Below are 19,706 nucleotides of genomic sequence, written 5' to 3'. Positions count from 1 at the left end.
GCAAGATACCAGGCGGAAGTTGGTTTCTTATTTGTCCAGTTTCTGATTCAGAGGATTTTTCTATTTCCTGTTTTAGGGTAGCTTCACACATACCGTATCGCTGCGTATTTATCACTGCGTATTTGGTGCAATTTTTACATGCAAGTTTTTATTTTCACATGATTTTCATGTGAAAATTAAAAATCGCACCAAACACGCAGCGATAAATACGCAGCGATACGGTACGTGTGAAGGCAACCATTATTCTTACAGAAAATTGATAATATTCATAAACTACCATAAGTGAGGAGCCCTGAGGGGACTGGTGATAAAAACAGCCAAAAGGACCCCACAGTTGGCATAAAAATGGGCATCAAAGTACAAACACAAAATTATGATTTAGGGTGCCTTCATACCTACCATATCCGCAGTGGATTTTCATGCTCCGAGTTTGCAGTGAAATCATGGGACCCGGCCCCTTTAACCCCTGCGCCGCCACTGGCCGCCCGCAGCTTACAGGGGTTAAAGGGGCCGGGTCCCATGCAGGCAGCCACTGATCTCACACTGATAATACACAGAGAGGGATGCCCCGCATCACATCCAAGAGAGTCCAACCTGGCCCAAAGTGGTTCTGGGTATAAAAATTGGCATCAAAATGGGCAGACGAGCATTTACAGTAACAGGTGTTTTCAAAGGGTTAAATGAGTTCGGGCAACTGATCTTAACAGGGGTTAGTGGCCGTTATTCCCCCCATAGACACTTCTAGAAAGTGATGACCTATTTCAATACATGACAGCGGATTCCCAATCCTCCCAATGATGTCACAGATGTTGCCATGAAGACAGCTCATTCTGTCCATAGACAACGAGATGGCAGAAGGGCAGAGACCTTTCCCAGACTTCTGCCGCAGCCTTAAAATAACCTTGAAGTACTAGGAAAATCAATAAATCTAGTAAGATCTCATCTGCTCCCTCCTTCCCTCCAGCCTCTCTCCCCATCCTCCCTCCCACCTCTAGTCCGCTAATTCCCCCCCTCCTCCCACCTCTCGTCTGCTCCCTCCCTCCAGCCTCTCGTCTGCTCCCTCCTTCTCTCCCGTCTCTCTCCCCATCCTCCCTCCCACCTCTCGTCCGCTCCCTCCCCCCTTCTCCTGCCTCTCGTCCGCTTCCTCCTTCCCTCCCACCTCTCGTCCGCTCCCTCCTTCCCTCCCAACTCTCGTCCGCTCCTTCACAACTCTCGTCCCTCCCTCCCGCCTCTCGTCCTCTCCCTCCCACCTCTCGTCCCCTCCCTCCCGCCTCCTGTCCGCTCCCTTCCGCCTCTCCCTCCCACCTCTCGTCCCCTCCCGCCTCTCGTCTCCTCCCTCCCGTCTCTCGTCCGCTCCTTCCCGCCTCTTGTCCGCGCCTTCCCTCCCGCCTCTCGTCTGCTCCCTCTTTCTCTCCCCATCCTCCCTCCTACCTCTCATCCGCTCCCTCCCACTTCTCGTCCCCTCCCTCTCGCCTCTCGTCCTCCCCATCCCTCCCGCCTCTCGTCCCCTCCCTCCCTCGTCCTCTCCCGACTTCGTCCCCTCCCTCTCGCCTCTCGTCCTCTCCCTCCCTCTCGCCTCTCGTCCTATCCCTCTCGTCCCCTCCCTCCCTTCCGCCTCTCGTTCCCTCCCTCTCTTCCGCCTCTCATCCTCTCCCTCCCTCCTCTCGTCCCCTCCCTCCCGCCTCTCGTCCTATCCCTCCCTCTCGTCCTCTCCCTTCCTCCCGACTCTCGTCCCCTCCCTCTCGTCCTCTCCCTCCCACCTCTCGTCCCCTCCCTCCCTTCCGCCTCTCGTTCCCTCCCTCTCTTCCGCCTCTCATCCTCTCCCTCCCTCCTGCCTCTCGTCCCCTCCCTCCCGTCTTTCCTCCTCTCCCTCCCACCTCTCGTCCTCTCCTTCCCGCCTCCTGTCCTCTCCCTCCTGCCTCTTATCCGCTGCCTCTTTTCCCCCGCCTCTCCTCTCCCTCCCGCCTCTCGTCCTCTCCCTCCCTCCGGCTTCCTGTCCTCTCCCTCCTGCCTCTCGTCCGCTCCCTCTTTTCCCCTGCCTCTCCTGCTCTCCCTCCCGCCTCTCGTCCTCTCCCTTCCTTCCGCCTCTCGTCCTCTCCCTCCCGCCTCTCGTCCTCTCCTTCCCGGCTCTGGTCCTCTCCCTCCCGCCTCCTGTCCTCTCCCTCCTGCCTCTTGTCCGCTCCCTCTTTTCCCCCGCCTCTCCTCCTCTCCCTCCCGCCTCTCGTCCCCTCCCTTCCTTCCGCCTCTCGTCCTCTCCCTCCCGCCTCTCGTCCCCTCCCTCCCGCCTCTCGTCCCCTCCCTCCCGCCTCTGGTCCTCTCCCTCCCACCTCTCGTCTGCTCCCTCCCTCTCGCCTCTCGTCCTCTTCCTTCCTTCCGCCTCTCGTCCCCTCCCTCCCGCCTCTCGTCCTCTCCTTCCCGGCTCTGGTCCTCTCCCTCCCGCCTCCTGTCCTCTCCCTCCTGCCTCTTGTCCGCTCCCTCTTTTCCCCCGCCTCTCCTTCTCTCCCTCCCGCCTCTCGTCCTCTTCCTCCCTCCGGCTTCCTGTCCTCTCCCTCCTGCCTCTCGTCCGCTCCCTCTTTTCCCCCGCCTCTCCTCCTCTCCCTCCCGCCTCTCGTCCCCTCCCTCCCTTCCGCCTCTCCTCCTCTCCCTCCCGCCTCTCGTCCCCTCCCTCCCGCCTCTCGTCCCCTCCCTCCCTTCCGCCTCTCCTCCTCTCCCTCCCGCCTCTCGTCCCCTCCCTTCCTTCCGCCTCTCGTCCTCTCCCTCCCGCCTCTCGTCCTCTCCCTCCCGCCTCTCGTCCCCTCCCTCCCGCCTCTCGTCCCCTCCCTCCCGCCTCTCGTCCCCTCCCTCCCGCCTCTGGTCCTCTCCCTCCCACCTCTCGTCTGCTCCCTCCCTCCCGCCTCTCGTCCTCTTCCTTCCTTCCGCCTCTCGTCCCCTCCCTCCCTTCCACCTCTCGTCCCCTCCCTCCCTTCCACCTCTCATATTCTCCCTCCCACCTCTCGTCCCCTCCCTCCCGCCTCTCGTCCCCTCCCTCCCTCCTCTCGTCCTCTCCCTCCCGCCTCTCGTCCTCTCCTTCCCGCCTCTGGTCCTCTCCCTCCCACCTCTCGTCTGCTCCCTCCCTCCCGCCTCTCGTCCTCTTCCTTCCTTCCACCTCTCGTCCCCTCCCTCCCTTCCACCTCTCGTATTCTCCCTCCCACCTCTCGTCCTCTCCCTCCCGCCTTTCGTCCCCTCCCTCCCGCCTCTGGTCCTCTCCTTCCCGCCTCTGGTCCTCTCCCTCCCACCTCTCGTCCGCTCCCTCCCTTCCGCCTCTCGTCCTCTCCTTTCCGCCTCTCGTCCTCTCCTTCCCGCCTCTCGTCCTTTCCCTCCCGCCTCTCGTCCCCTCCCTCCCGCCTCTCTTCCGCTCCCTTGACCCGCCTGTAATGGCAGAAGGCTCCCACCCGGCACACAGCGGAGCCCCTGGACTGGCGCCCACATTGGAGTTTATATTCTATAATGTGACGGGTGATGGGCACAGCGAGTCTCAGGACCACAGAGAGGTTATCACTTTATTCATTGATACAGAGCGGACCCCCGGACCCCACAATTATACACAGCACCTAGAGGAGTCTGCTCCCCAATGGTTATAAAAATGAAGAAGATTCCCAATCTAGTCTAACATTAACCCATGCAGCACCAGTCCGTCCGCCATGCCCTTTTGCAGCGTGATGGTCGGTATCCAAGGATGGGTCAGAGGTCACTGTGTGGATGTGCCCCCGTTTTTGGCACCACAAGGTCACGTCTGTCACTAAACGTTGGCTCAGATCTTGGGTTTCTTTAAAATATTGTCCTGTAGATCCACTTCTGGAAATTGGCTACGGCCGTATACACCCCAGGATAGTTGGGGTTCGCACAGCTGTGACCCCAGGATACAACACCAAATACTCGTCCATCACACACCAGGGGTCCCCCAGAGTCACCCTGCAACAAAGAGGGCGACAAGTGAGACATACAAGGTATGGAGACCCCCCCCCGACCGACATATTCTACATGGTAGTGGTAGTATAAAGCACTGTGCACTATATGGCAGTATTATGTGTACGGTGGCTGGTACTGCTGTCTGGCACTATATGGCAGTTTTATGTGTATGGTGGCTGGTACTGCTGTCTGGCACTATATGGCAGTTTTATGTGTACGGTGGATAGTATTGCTGTCTGGCACTATATGGCAGTTTTATGTGTACGGTGGCTGGTACTGCTGTCTGGCACTATGTGGCAGTATTATGTGTACGGTGGCTGGTACTGCTGTCTGGCACTATATGGCAGTTTTATGTGTACGGTGGCTGGTACTGCTGTCTGGCACTATGTGGCAGTATTATGTGTACGGTGGCTGGTACTGCTGTCTGGCACTATATGGCAGTTTTATGTGTACGGTGGCTGGTACTGCTGTCTGGCACTATGTGGCAGTATTATGTGTACGGTGGCTGGTACTGCTGTCTGGCACTATATGGCAGTTTTATGTGTACGGTGGCTGGTACTGCTGTCTGGCACTATGTGGCAGTATTATGTGTACGGTGGCTGGTACTGCTGTCTGGCACTATATGGCAGTTTTATGTGTACGGTGGCTGGTACTGCTGTCTGGTTGTCCCTCCAGACAATGATTTGATCAGACTATTATTTTGTGGGCGGTCGTTCCCCTATAGGAGGAAGTCATGTAGAATTAGTTGCATGGAGTACAAGACCCATCGGGCAAGGGGCGACCTCTGATCTGTTGCCTCCATGCGAGTATAACAGTGCCCCCTGCTGGTGGGGCAGGCGTATGGCACCCACCTTACAGGCGTCCTTGCCAACTCTGGTGCCCCCTGCAGGCAGGGCAGATGTATGACACCCACCTGACAGGCGTCCTTGCCACCTCTGGTGCCCCCTGCAGGCAGGGCAGATGTATGACACCCACCTGACAGGCGTCCTTGCCCCCGCTGTTGTAGCCGGCACAGATCATGTTTTTGGTGATGTGTCCGTTGTACGAGGCCGAGCTGTTACACCTCCGCAGGGGGACAATGGGCAGCCTGACGCTACGCAGAGTGTCGGAAGCCTTGCCGCTGACTGTGCTGGTGTAACCCCAGCCCGACACCTGACACAGGCGACCCTCACTGGGCGAGACCCCCTGCGCGGGGAGAGGCACTATGGATACAAAGGAGTTATACACAGCGGCGCGATTAAGCTGCAAAATAATAAACGGAGGTGGCGTTAATGGACGGACATTACTACAAGTGCTGTAAATGTTAAAGGAGCTGATCTCTAACCTGTAACACTAGAGCTACACAGTGACTGGTCGTAACACAGACCCTGCAGTTTAAAAATCCACAACTGACCACAAACCCGACCCCCTCCCCCCAAGGGGTTGTTCACACCAAAATTTTCCTTTCAAATCAACCAGTGTCAGAAAGTGCCAGACATTTGTAATTTACTTCTATTAAGAATATCCACTTGTCCAGTACAGCTGCTGTATGTCCTGCAGGAAGTGATGTATTCTCTCCAGTCTTCCAGTACTTATCAGCTGCTGTATGTCCTGCAGGAAGTGATGTATTCTCTCCAGTCTGACACAGTGCTCTCTGCTGCCACCTCTGTCCATGTCAGGAACTGTCCAGAGCAGCAGCAAATCCCCATAGAAAACCTCTCCTGCTCTGGACAGTTCCTGAAATGGACAGAGGTGGCAGCAGAGAGCACTGTGTCAGACTGGAGAGAATACATCACTTCCTGCAGGACATTCAGCAGCTGATAAGTACTGGAAGACTGGAGATATTGTAATAGAAGTAAATCACAAATGTCTGGCACTTTCTCAGTCAAGGTCCCCATACAACCCTAGACTGACTTCCAGCTGATGCATTGTAGGAGATAGCATACAATGCATCTGAGTGCAGTGCATTATGGGATGTCAGCAAAGAGAAGATAGATTCCAGGTGGACAGGTCCTGGGTGACTGTAAAGCTTGTGAAACTAAAGAGCGGGGCATGCTGGGAGTTGTAGTATTGCAGTAGCTGGAGAGCATGCTGGGAGTTGTAGTATTGCAGTAGCTGTAGAGCATGCTGGGAGTTGTAGTATTGCAGTAGCTGTAGAGCATGCTGGGAGTTGTAGTATTGCAGTAGCTGGAGAACATGCTGGGAGTTGTAGTTTTGCGGTAACTGGTGAGCATGCTGGGAGTTGTAGTTTTGCGGTAACTGGAGAGCATGCTGGGAGTTGTAGTATTGCAGTAGCTGGAGAGCATGCTGGGAGTTGTAGTATTGCAGTAGCTGGAGAGCATGCTGGGAGTTGTAGTATTGCAGTAGCTGGAGATTATAAAAACTTGTGTTGCTCCAATATAATGCAAAGACTACAACGAATGTGCGCAGTCATGTGACTGATGACATCATGTGGCTCACCTTGATCAGCATGATGTCAGCGTTCTTGGAGGAGGAGCTGTATTCAGGGTGACACACCATTTTCGCAGGCCGGAAGATCTGCTCCGTTCCTTCATAGATGGACAAGGAATATTCCCCGGCGACCACCAGCATCTGGTTCTGTCTGTGAATGTGATGGATGGCGATAGAGGCGGTTTAGAAATCACTCATATAAAAGCGAAACCTCCCAAATGAGGTTTTTGTAACCAAAATAAATTTGCGTCACTGCTGAATTATTGATCGTTTAATGAACACAGAAAGGTCAGATTAACACACAAGTTTTGTCGCCCACAGAAAGTAATGTGAAAATCAAACAAATAATTCACATCAAATACAAAGCTCTGCTCTAAGAAGAATTCCAGCACCCCCCACCTTCACCACGCCAAACATCCCCTCTCCGACCAAAGCCTGGATCATCAAGAGGCTGAAGACCGGATCCACTGCAGAGGTGGCGGCACCTTTATGTGTCTTAGGGTGGTATTACACGGAACGATTATCGTTCGAAAAATCGTTAAATCGTTCGGATTTGAACGATAATCATTTTGTGTAATAGCAGCAACGATTAAACGACCAACTAGAAATCGTTGATCGTTTAATAGGATCCGGACCTATTTTTATCGTTTGATCGTTCGCTCATCGTTTCGCACACCGTTCGGTGGAATAAGAATTCACAGCTGAAACGTACGCAATAGCGACGACTAAACGACCGCAAGAACGATCATAAATAACGATCATCAATTCGTGTACTTGGGCAAACGATTTCGGGTCGTTTGCCTTAGCGGTCGTTTAGATCGTTTATCGTTAATCGTTAGTAGTCGGAAAATTGCTTGGTGTAATAGTACCCTTAGCCTCAAGTACAAAGAATTAAAAAAAGATTTGAAAAGACTGGAGATGTTTTTGACAAGCCCAGGTCCGGCAGACCGCGCAAGATAACTGCTCAGGAGGAACGTTTCTTGGTTTGAAAATCGAAAGCCAGCCCCTCTTCCACTGCGGCGGAGCTCCAACAGGCCCGTTCACCTCAAGGCCCTGTGTCACCTAGAAAAGTTTGTAGGTTTCTGTCTGGAAATGGCCTCCGTGGAGGAATCAGTACCCAGAAGCACTAAACAAAAGGCAAGTAAAAAAAATGCGTGGCATTGGCCAAGGCCCACAGCCTGCTAAATGGATGGACGTTAGAAAAGTGGCAGAAGGTGGATTTCTCAGATGAATCTTCAGTTGAATTACACCACAACCACCGCAAATCCTGCAGGAGATCTACTGGAGCCCATATGGATTCAAGATACACCCAGAAAACAGTTACGTTTGGTGGTGGAAAGATCATGGTCTGGGGTTACATTCAGTATGGCGTGTGCGAAACATCTGCAAGGTGGAAGGTAATATCAATAGACTAAAATATCAAGAAGTATTAGCTACCTCTTACATCCCCAATCATAAAAGAGGTGACGCAGCAGGATGGTGCTCCATCTTATACATCCATCTCTACATCAAAGTTCCTCAAGGCAAAGAAGATCAAGGTGCTCCAGGACTGGCCAGCCCGGTCAGCAGACATGGACATAATGGAGCTCCAGGACTGGCCAGCCCAGTCACCAGACATGAACATCATGGAGCTCCAGGACTGGCCAGCCCAGTCACCAGACATGGACATCATGGAGCTCCAGGACTGGCCAGCCCAGTCACCAGACATGGACATCATGGAGCTCCAGGACTGGCCAGCCCAGTCACCAGACATGGACATCATGGAGCTCCAGGACTGGCCAGCCCAGTCACCAGACATGAACATCATGGAGCTCCAGGACTGGCCAGCCCAGTCACCAGACATGGACATAGTGGAGCTCCAGGACTGGCCAGCCCAGTCACCTGACATGAACATCATGGAGCTCCAGGACTGGCCAGCCCAGTCACCAGACATGGACATCATGGAGCTCCAGGACTGGCCAGCCCAGTCATCAGACATGGACATCATGGAGCTCCAGGACTGGCCAGCCCAGTCACCAGACATGGACATCATTCAGCATGTTTGGGGTAGGATGAAAGGAGGCTTTGAAGACAAAACCAAAGAATCTTGATGACCTCTGGGAGGCATGTAAGACTACATTCTCTGCTATTCCTGATGACTTCATCAATAAATTGTATGAATCATTGTTGATACACATGGTTGCCGTCCTTCAAACCCATAGAAGTCACACAAAATATTTCATATGGCTCTAATAGCCGCACATCCACCAATGGTAGGAAACAGAGCTTAGTATTTGAAGTGAATTATTTTGATTTTCACATTATTTTCTGTGGGCGACAAAACTTTTGTCTTGCCAAAATCCGACTTTCTGTGTTCATTAAATGATCAATATTTCAGCAGTGACGCAAATTTGTTTCCGTTAAAAAAAAAATCATTTGGGAGGGTTTCAGCTTTCATAGGAGTCATTTCCAAAACAAATGCATGAATTTTAGGTCAGGTTATAAGCTTTGGTTTCTACAACATAGAGAAGCGACAGAACTTCTGTCAGGGACTGTATCTTGTACTCTAGTTACATCCAAAGCTGCATTTATAGTTCATGGACAGAGTCATCAGTGCACTGACCGCTCCGTCCTGTGCCATCCCATAATGCACTTCACCCTGGTATCAGAGTATATCTTCTATAATACATAGCGTGTCTTGTGCACACACTAACCAGAGGGGGGCAGTACAGATGTGTCCTGTCAAACAACCCTGCATTTGTGCTGTGTGTTATTAAGTAACTACATGTAATAATGTGTAGAGGAGGATATATACTGTCTTATTTTTTCTCAGGTGTCCATTCAGTGACAGTGTTCCTCCATATTCTGCTTTGTCCCTCCCCTCATCTTCCGCTCTGTCCCTCCCGTCATCTTCCGCTCTGTCCCTCCCCTCATCTTCCGCTCTGTCCCTCCCCTCATGTTCCGCTCTGTCGCTCCCCTCATCTTCCGCTCTGTCCCTCCCGTCATCTTCCGCTCTGTCCCTCCCCTCATGTTGCGCTCTTTCCCTCCCCTCATGTTGCGCTCTGTCCCTCCCCTCATGTTCCGCTCTGTCCCTCCCCTCATGTTCCGCTCTGTCCCTCCCCTCATGTTCCGCTCTGTCCCTCCCCTCATGTTTCGCTCTGTCCCTCCCCTCATGTTTCGCTCTGTCCTGCCTTGTCACAGGTCTCGCTATGTCTGTCAGCATCCGAGTTACCTCAGGCCACCTCCACCAGTAGGGAGCTACCCAGAAGTCTATAAGTAGGGGTGGGGAGGGCCCTGTTCTCAGCAGGGAGAGGACAGGATTAAGCTGTGGTCCTGACTGTGTAACTCACCAGAGATTCCACTACGCTTGAGGGGACTCTACCTGTCCACGCTGAGGGGGTTATCAAAGATATGCGTTCCACAGTGGTCAGGGTTAGGAGAAGCTGCGTTTCTACTGGCAACCATTGGAAGTCAGTGCCAAGTGCTACTGGAGATGCCGCTCTGCACACTCATCACAGAGAGACGGATCTGGTTGTCTCTCCCTCTCTCTGTCTCTATCTGTTATCTTTTCAAGTCATCGCAACCGATCCAAAGTTTTGAGGACCCTCTCCGGCAGAGTTGTTACTGTACGGACACTCGTGGTAGTCGCCACTAACCTCACCACTAGCATCAGTGACTATTCTTAAACCACTCAAACGTCTCGCAAAACTCCAGACTCTGGCTCCAAAAAGTCTCTTAAAGGGGAATTAACCGACAGGCCTGCCCCGAGCCGTCCTCTCTTGTGCTGATTCTGTATCTGCGCATTAACCCCTTCTCAGTTTTCATTTTTGCGCTTTCGTTTTTTTCTCCTCATGTTTATAAAACTTTAGCACTTCCAGATTTTCACTTACAGACCCCACATGAGCCCTTATTTTTGTGACACCGATTGTGCTTTGTAATGACTGGCTTCATTTTTCCTTAAAATATACTGCAGAACTAAAAAAAAAAAAATATTTAGAAGGTGAAATAAAAAAAAAATTGTTAAAATTTTGAGGATTTTTGTGTTTACACCGTTCGCCCTATAGTAAAACTGACTTGTTCTGTATGTTCCCCACATCGGTGCGATTACAGCGAAATGTAACTTGTAAAACTTTTATTTTATTTGATGGCTTTTAAAAAATTAAAACCTTTTTTAAAAGAAACCCCTAAATTTGTGTGAAATGTCTCTATTCCCTCCTTATAGCGCTGTTATCTTTGGGGCTGTGTGAGGCGCCGTTACCCTTTGGTCTATGGATGTGTGATACGCTGTTACCCTTTGGTCTATGGATGTGTGATACGCTGTTACCCTTTGGTCTATGGATGTGTGATACGCTGTTACCCTTTGGTCTATGGATGTGTGATACGCTGTTACCCTTTGGTCTATGGGGCTGTGTGATACGCTGTTACCCTTTGGTCTATGGATGTGTGATACGCTGTTACCCTTTGGTCTATGGGGCTGTGTGATACACTGTTACCCTTTGGTCTATGGATGTGTGATACGCTGTTACCCTTTGGTCTATGGGGCTGTGTGATACGCTGTTACCCTTTGGTCTATGGATGTGTGATACGCTGTTACCCTTTGGTCTATGGGGCTGTGTGATACGCTGTTACCCTTTGGTCTATGGATGTGTGATACGCTGTTACCCTTTGGTCTATGGGGCTGTGTGATACGCTGTTACCCTTTGGTCTATGGATGTGTGATACGCTGTTACCCTTTGGTCTATGGGGCTGTGTGATACGCTGTTACCCTTTGGTCTATGGATGTGTGATACGCTGTTACCCTTTGGTCTATGGGCTGTGTGATACGCTGTTACCCTTTGGTCTATGGATGTGTGATACGCTGTTACCCTTTGGTCTATGGGGCTGTGTGATACGCTGTTACCCTTTGGTCTATGGATGTGTGATACGCTGTTACCCTTTGGTCTATGGGGCTGTGTGATACGCTGTTACCCTTTGGTCTATGGATGTGTGATACGCTGTTACCCTTTGGTCTATGGGGCTGTGTGATACGCTGTTACCCTTTGGTCTATGGATGTGTGATACGCTGTTACCCTTTGGTCTATGGGGCTGTGTGATACGCTGTTACCCTTTGGTCTATGGATGTGTGATACGCTGTTACCAGAGATGAGCGAACCTCAAGCATGCTTGAGTCCATCCGAACCCGATCATTCGGCATGTGATTAGCGGTGGCTGCTGAAGTTGGATAAAGCCCTATGGATATAGTCATTGGCTGTATCCATGTTTTCCCACTTTATCCACCGCTAATCAAATGCGGAACGATCAGGTTTGCATGACTCGAGCATGCTCTATGCCTGTTACCCTTTGGTCTATGGGGCGGTGTGAGGCGTCATTTTTTGCTCCATGATCTGTACTTTTTATCAGTAACTTGCTTGCGTAAATACAACTTTTGGGATCATTTTTCATAACAATTTTCCGGTTACCCCTCACCACCCCCCCTATCTCCCACACTACAACACAGCAGGAAAGCAGCAGCAGCTTTGGATGTGATTGGAGTATGTACAGTCCATGTATAGAGGCGCTCAGCCGCCACCTGCAGCCATATTGCTTCCCTCTCCCTCAGTCCTCGTCTACTTACTCAATCTTGCAGTGGGCGGCTGTCAGGACCCAGAACCTGCTGACCAGGGACCCCCCGCAGAAGTGCAGTCCCGTATTCCTCTTCAGAGACACCAGGTAGCGGGTAGAATAGGGCAACACTGAGTACCCCCCAATAATACGCGTCATGCTCCTCTGCCCCTCGCCTGAAACATTAGAAAATATGGTCCTGGTCCAGTGAGCTGCATACCAGCCAGGCGATCAGCAGCTTAAAGGGGTTATCCAAGCTTAGAAAACAGCGCCAAATTGGTGGTGCCAACGTTGTGGTATCATAATTGGGCACCATTTATTTCAGTGTAGCTGCAGTACCCCACACAAACTGAGTACGTAAGAGTGGCGCTGTTTCTGCAGCAGCTGTGTCTTACTAGTCCTTGATATCCCCTGTAATCACCGTATAATGAACCGTTCTTCATCCTTATATTAACATTTCTCACCATATTCATCATCTCCATTTTCTGTCAATGATGGGAATATTGTTTACTAACCTCATCCCACAGCTTAAAGTAGCACTCCGAGATTTCATATATCCTATAAGGTGCACTCATCCCCACTGTTCCTGCAGTGTCATCTGTTTTATCCCAGCTCTGCTGCATCTATACACTTCATTGCTGTGTCTGGGTCATGTGACCTCCCATCTGCCGCCATCTTCAATCTGCTCTCAGATTTCCAGTCTGACACAGTGCTCTCTGCTGCCACCTCTGTCCATGTCAGGAACTGTCCAGAGCAGGAGAGATTTCTATGGAGATTTGCTGCTGCTCTGGACAGTTCCTGACATGGACAGAGATGGCAGCAGAGAGCATTGTGTCAGACTGGAGAGAATACACCACTTCCTGCAGGACATACAGCAGCTGATAAGTACTGGAAGACTGGAGATTTCTAAATAGAAGTAAATTACAATTCTATCTAACTAGAAATTTTCACCAGAGTGCCCCTTTAATGCCCCATTTTTTAACATGGTTTCTGAAATTACTTCAGACTGTGGTAAAATTGTGATATTACTGCATTGTGTGAACAGGAGTCTACGCTCACCCTCTAACTCAGCTTTCCTCTTACCCTGAGTTATAAAGATTAACACAGCAGGTTACTAAGGGGAGGGATGTTTTTTTGCAGCCTAAGCACAATGTCAGTCTTTACTGCGGTTCTCCCATTCTGTTCATGAACCAGGAAGCCCTGGATGAGCACTGGAATAAGTCATGATGGGGTCTGTGGGGCCTGACAGTGACCTTTTCTATCAGGCTTCTTATTGTGGATGCCGCAGTGTTGGGGCTCTGTAATATTCTCTTCCTTCTCCATAAGTTCTCTGCAGCTCGGGGCTCCTGGAAGTGGAGGCATTACCCGGCCCCATGTTCCTGGAAATCTGCAGGGAGCGGATGAGTCACTCAGCTTGGAGAGATGACCCCTCCACCCCCAAACCACACAGGTAAAGAAGGTGATGATGGACCATGCTTTAGGAAAGGGTTAATACTGCTGCACTGTGAACTGTACTGCAGGTAAAGAAGCGGTTACTGATGGACTGTACTACAAGTAAGGAAGGGGTTACTGATGGACTGTACTGCAGGTAAGGAAGGGGTTACTGATGGACTGTACTACAAGTAAGGAAGGGGTTACTGATGGACTGTACTGCAGGTAAGGAAGGGGTTACTGATGGACTACTGCAGGTAAGGAAGGGGTTACTGATGGACTGTACTGCAGGTAAGGAAGGAGTTACTGATGGACTGTACTACAAGTAAGGAAGGGGTTACTGATGGAATGTACTGCAGGTAAGGAAGGGGTTACTGATGGACTGTACTGCAGGTAAGGAAGGAGTTACTGATGGACTGTACTGCAGGTAAGGAAGGGGTTACTGATGGACTGTACTACAAGTAAGGAAGGGGTTACTGATGGAATGTACTGCAGGTAAGGAAGGGGTTACTGATGGACTGTACTACAGGTAAGGAAGAGGTTACTGATGGACTGTACTGCAGGTAAAGAAGGGGTCACTGATGAACTGTACTGCAGGTAAGGAAGGGGTTACTGATGGACTGTACTACAAGTAAGGAAGGGGTTACTGATGGACTGTACTGCAGGTAAGGAAGGGGTTACTGATGGACTGTACTGCAGGTAAGGAAGGGGTTACTGATGGACTGTACTACAAGTAAGAAAGGGGTTACTGATGGACTGTACTGCAGGTAAGGAAGGGGTTACTGATGGACTGTACTGCAGGTAAGGAAGGGGTTACTGATGGACTACTGCAGGTAAGGAAGGGGTTAATGATGGACTGTACTACAGGTAAGGAAGGGGTTACTGATGGACTGTACTGCAGGTAAGGAAGGGGTTACTGATGGACTACTGCAGGTAAGGAAGGGGTTAATGATGGACTGTACTACAGGTAAGGAAGGGGTTACTGATGGACTGTACTGCAGGTAAGGAAGGGGTTACTGATGGACTGTACTGCAGGTAAGGAAGGGGTTACTGATGGACTGTACTGCAGGTAAGGAAGGGGTTACTGATGGACTGTACTGCAGGTAAGGAAGGGGTTACTGATGGACTGTACTGCAGGTAAGGAAGAGGTTACTGATGGACTGTACTGCAGGTAAGAAAGGGGTTACTGATGGACTGTACTGCAGGTAAGGAAGAGGTTACTGATGGACTGTACTGCAGGTAAGGAAGGGGTTACTGATGGAATGTACTGCAGGTAAGGAAGGGGTTACTGATGGACTGTACTGCAGGTAAGGAAGGGGTTACTGATGGACTGTACTGCAAGTAAGGAAGGGGTTACTGATGGACTGTACTGCAGGCAAGGAAGGGGTTACTGATGGACTGTACTGCAGGTAAGGAAGGGGCTACTGATGGACTGTACTGCAGGTAAGAAAGGGGTTACTGATGGACTGTACTACAAGTAAGGAAGGGGTTACTGATGGACTGTACTGCAGGTAAGGAAGGGGTTACTGATAGACTGAACTGCAGGTAAGGAAGGGGTTACTGATGGACTGTACTGCAGGTATGGAAGGGGTTACTGATGGACTGTACTGCAGGTAAGGAAGGGGTTACTGATGGACTGTACTGCAGGTAAGGAAGGGGTTACTGATGGACTGTACTGCAGGTAAGGAAGGGGTTACTGATGGACTGTACTGCAGGTAAGGAAGGGGTTACTGATGGACTGTACTGCAGGTAAGGAAGGGGTTACTGATGGACTGTACTGCAGGTAAGGAAGGGGTTACTGATGGACTGTACTACAGGTAAGGAAGGGGTTACTGATGGACTGTACTGCAGGTAAGGAAGGGGTTACTGATGGACTGAACTGCAGGTAAGGAAGGGGTTACTGATGGACTGTACTGCAGGTAAGGAAGGGGTTACTGATGGACTGAACTGCAGGTAAGGAAGGGGTTACTGATGGACTGTACTACAGGTAAGGAAGGGGTTACTGATGGACTGTACTGCAGGTAAGGAAGGGGTTACTGATAGACTGAACTGCAGGTAAGGAAGGGGTTACTGATGGACTGTACTGCAGGTAAGGAAGGGGTTACTGATGGACTGTACTGCAGGTAAGGAAGGGGTTACTGATGGACTGTACTACAGGTAAGGAAGGGGTTACTGATAGACTGAACTGCAGGTACTTTACAGGGTACTCACATATGAGACTAATTCCCCTCAGGGTGTCACTAATAGGGGTGGGAGCCAGAGGCGGCAGTCACACTGGGCCCCTCTGCCCCATAAGACGGCCCCAGTATTATACATGGCACGTGGTGATTTGGGGCCCTATTACAGATTTTGCAGTGGATCCCTGAAGCCACAAGCTGCCCCTGTGGGCCCCAGCCCCTCTCCTCCTGCCCCTGCGGGCCCCGCCCCTCCCCTGCGGGACCAGGCCCCTCTCCTCCTGCCCCTGCGGGCCCCGCCCCTCCCCTGCGGGACCAGGCCCCTCTCCTCCTGCCCCTGCGGGCCCCGCCCCTCTCCTGCGGGCCCCGGCCCCTCTCCTCCTGCCCCTGCGGGCCCCGGCCCCTCTCCTCCTGCCCCTGTGGGCCCCAGCCCCTCTCCTCCTGCCCCTGCGGGCCCCGCCCCTCCCCTGCGGGACCAGGCCCCTCTCCTCCTGCCTCTGTGGCCCACAACCGCATCCCCATCTACCCCCCGATATCAGTAATGGAGGGTCCCAGACCTTGCACGCACCACCAGCTGTGACGACCCGGTGCCTGTCAGTGTGGGCCGCCAGTGCTGCCTGTTGCCTGTGGGGAGGGTTACCCTTGGGAGACAAGTCACATGACAAGGAATTGCAAGCGACTGACCCAAAGTAACAAATCTTCACCGTTCCCATGTCACTGAGCCGCCCCCCAAACCGTAGCGGGAACTCACCCATCATGGCGGAGAAGTGCAGGAGGAGCAGGAGCTGCAGCTTGTGACCGTCCATCCTAAAATACTGATGGGCAGAGGGAGAAGCCCACCACCGGTACCCGCTTCCCTGCCCCGTCACCATGGCAACATGACAGCAGGGTAGAAAGGGCTATTATGTCCCCTGAGGACAGGGGAGGCAGCTCATCTTACCCTCGGCAGCCATAGGTGGCATCAGGGCATCTCTGGTTTCGCTGGCACCTGCCGGGATAACATGAGACGCCGTCCTCACAGTCTCATCTGCATCCAGGTCGGCACCCCAGGAGCTGAATCCTGACAACTCAGCGCTGCCAAATCTCTGTTAACCCTGTGCGGGCGGCAGCAGCGACTGCAGGGCACTACAAGCCTCAAACAACATAGTCCTGCAAGTCTCTGAGGCAGACGGGTGACAACCAATATGGCAGGTCCTGCAACCCCACAGAGACAGACATTCACCTTTCCCAGACTCCTGAATGGAAGCAGGGATCTGGGGACAGGGAGCAGCTGCCTGGCAGGGCTCCAGGAAAGCTGGGTGGGCTCTCTGTGAGTCTTCGTATCACCACGCCCTGTACCACCGCAGTTTCCTCGTTTTGTCTCCTCCGGCATTGTTTCCTTTGTCACAGACCTTTTGCGTCACCTGACTGTATCTAAGCATGTGATACACACTGGCTGATAAGGAACTACAAGTCCCAGAATACTTTGCAATATTATACAACATATTTTAGACTCCAATCACTTTGACAGCCTGCAAAGGTAAGATGGAGTGTTAGAAGATGCTGGGAGTTGTAGTCTGGCTTCAGACCTGCAGGATGATCCGGCCTCCACCGCAGATGGAAAAATAATAGTCCGGCGCCATCTAGTGGCTATTTTGCATAATGGGTGTTTGTGCCTTTAAGTGTCTGATACATTGTAGAATTTACAGGGTAAAAATTGCTCTTAGTAGTGATTCTCCAATGGGAAAGATGGGGTGACAACCAATATGGGGGACTCACCCAGCTTTCCCTGAGTCCAGACTACCAGATAAGCCGGGGGGGAGGGGGGGGGGGATGTGACCACCGCCGCAAGGCCACTGACCCAGAATGGACTCGGCTCACGCTGGAGATGATTAAACCATGGTTCACAGTTTTCTTAGTTTATGTGATCCGTGCCAGTAACCATGACCTTAAAAAGTATGTGCCCCCCTCCCAGTGTCCGTCACTTCAGCTGCTGGGGCCGGATCATTCTCTGCGTAACAGGTGTCTCTTATCTGGAATTCTCCAGCTGCTGTTGGACTACAAGTACCAGCACGATGAGTTTGGCGACCACATGTTACATGCACATGTTTGTCTAGGACTGATTGAGTGTCAGTAGCCTCCAAACTGCGTCTCTCCAGCCATTACAAAACTACACGTCCCAGCATGCCCAGACAGTCATTGGTAGGGATGAGCCGAAATGAGGAAATTTAGAATATAAAAAAGTGCTAGGACCCGAACCCATTGAAGTCAATGGGGACCCCAATGTCTGAGCCTAAAAATGACAACAGGAAGGGGTAGAGGGGTGAACAAGTAAACAAAAAAAGGGGAGGAGGGGGCAACAACCCCCTTGCTCAGTATTTTGCAACCAAAACCAGGAGTGGATTGAAAACACAGAAAGGCTCTGTTCACACACTCTTAAAATTGAGTGGATGGCCGCCATTTAATGGAAAATAATTTCTGTTATTTTAAAACAATGGCGGCCATCCACTCAATTTTAATAGTGTGGGAACAGAGCCTTTCTGTGTTCTCAATCCACTCCTGGTTTTGGTTGTGAAATACTGAGCAAAAATCCTATGTGTGAACCTAGCCTAAAGAGAGAAGAGTGGTTCTTAACACTAGCTGAAGTGAAGGTCGATATTCCGGACAGGCAGAGTATTCAGAGATCCGCACGCGCACTGAATTATAATAATGTGTCCAAAGCGATGACTTGTGGTAGGGAACCGTCTCAGCCAACCCCTAAGCCTAGGTCTTCAAGAAATAAGGAGGGGAGAATGGCCAAGAATGATGGACTCCAGTTTGGTGCTCAAGTTGCTGAGGGATAATGGACTGAGTTGCAAAATCCCGGCTCTGGCCAGGATAAGAGGCCTCCAAAAGATCTGTAACAAGAAGCAAGTCTGGACCAGTACTATACCACTGACTGTGGACACTCCTGTATGGACAATACCACCCACCCCTGTCTACAGTCATTGTGCCGGGAGACTTGGGGGTGAGCAGTGGCAATTCTGTGATTAAACAACTTCTTCCTCAGACCAGACTTCTGATTAGAGAAGACCAAGTGTGGAAATCCATAGACACCGACTGCTGTGACCAGTGGGATGGAGCCTGGTGGTGTTCCTGTACTCCAACTGCTGTGATCAGTGGGATGGAGCCCGGGGGTGTTCCTGTACTCCAACTGCTGTGACCAGTGGGATGAAGCCCGGGGGTGTTCCTGTACTCCAACTGCTGTGACCAGTGGGATGGAGCCTGGGGGTGTTCCTGTACTCCAACTGCTGTGACCAGTGGGATGGAGCCTGGGGGTGTTCCTGTACTCCAACTGCTGTGACCAGTGGGATGGAGCCTGGGGGTGTTCCTGTACTCCAACTGCTGTGACCAGTGGGATGGAGCCTGGGGGTGTTCCTGTACTCCAACTGCTGTGACCAGTGGGATGGAGCCCGGGGGTGTTCCTGTACTCCAACTGCTGTGACCAGTGGGATGGAGCCTGGGGGTGTTCCTGTACTCCAACTGCTGTGACCAGTGGGATGGAGCCTGGTGGTGTTCCTGTACTCCAACTGCTGTGACCAGTGGGATGGAGCCCGGGGGTGTTCCTGTACTCCAACTGCTGTGACCAGTGGGATGGAGCCTGGGGGTGTTCCTGTACTCCAACTGCTGTGACCAGTGGGATGGAGCCTGGGGGTGTTCCTGTACTCCAACTGCTGTGACCAGTGGGATGGAGCCTGGGGGTGTTCCTGTACTCCAACTGCTGTGACCAGTGGGATGGAGCCCGGTGGTGTTCCTGTACTCCAACTGCTGTGACCAGATGTTTGTATGTGTGTTCATGTGTGTGAATTGGGCTGAATCGCTGCAGGAGGAAGAAGATGAAGCAGCTGCAAGATACAGAGGTCTGAATTATCAGCAATGATCAGGCGTAAAGTGTGAAGGTTCTGGGCTGTGAATCCATTCTGGTGAGCACCAGTGTAGGTGTATATATATATATATCTCCTTCCAGGCTTTGTTTGATGATTTGAGCAGGATAATATGGCAGAATGTAGATTGGATGGACATCGCACTCTCGCAGCAGGTCTCGCAGGTCTCGCAGCAGGTCTCGCAGGTCTCGGCATTAGGTGGAGGTCACTTCAGAGGTCACTTCAGAGGTCGCCCTTGTTT

The 19,706-nt window shown here is 51.6% G+C and overlaps 1 protein-coding gene across 1 annotated transcript; it reads right to left on the bottom strand.

Moving 5' to 3' along the window:
* Positions 1-3,578: 3,578 nt before the first annotated feature.
* LOC138769215 (trypsin-3-like) lies at positions 3,579-16,381 on the bottom strand. Its single transcript, XM_069947532.1, has 5 exons — positions 16,315-16,381; positions 11,972-12,134; positions 6,388-6,529; positions 4,924-5,190; positions 3,579-3,951 (listed from the first exon to the last, which is right to left on the bottom strand). Exons 1-5 carry the CDS (start codon positions 16,367-16,369, stop codon positions 3,808-3,810), a joined length of 771 nt encoding a protein of 256 aa, XP_069803633.1. The 5' UTR covers positions 16,370-16,381; the 3' UTR covers positions 3,579-3,807.
* Between the last annotated feature and the right edge of the window lie 3,325 nt (positions 16,382-19,706).

This window comes from Dendropsophus ebraccatus, chromosome 12, assembly GCF_027789765.1.
Source record: "Dendropsophus ebraccatus isolate aDenEbr1 chromosome 12, aDenEbr1.pat, whole genome shotgun sequence".
In the NCBI taxonomy this organism is placed as follows: domain Eukaryota; kingdom Metazoa; phylum Chordata; class Amphibia; order Anura; family Hylidae; genus Dendropsophus; species Dendropsophus ebraccatus.
This window is presented reverse-complemented; position numbering and strand designations above follow the sequence as displayed.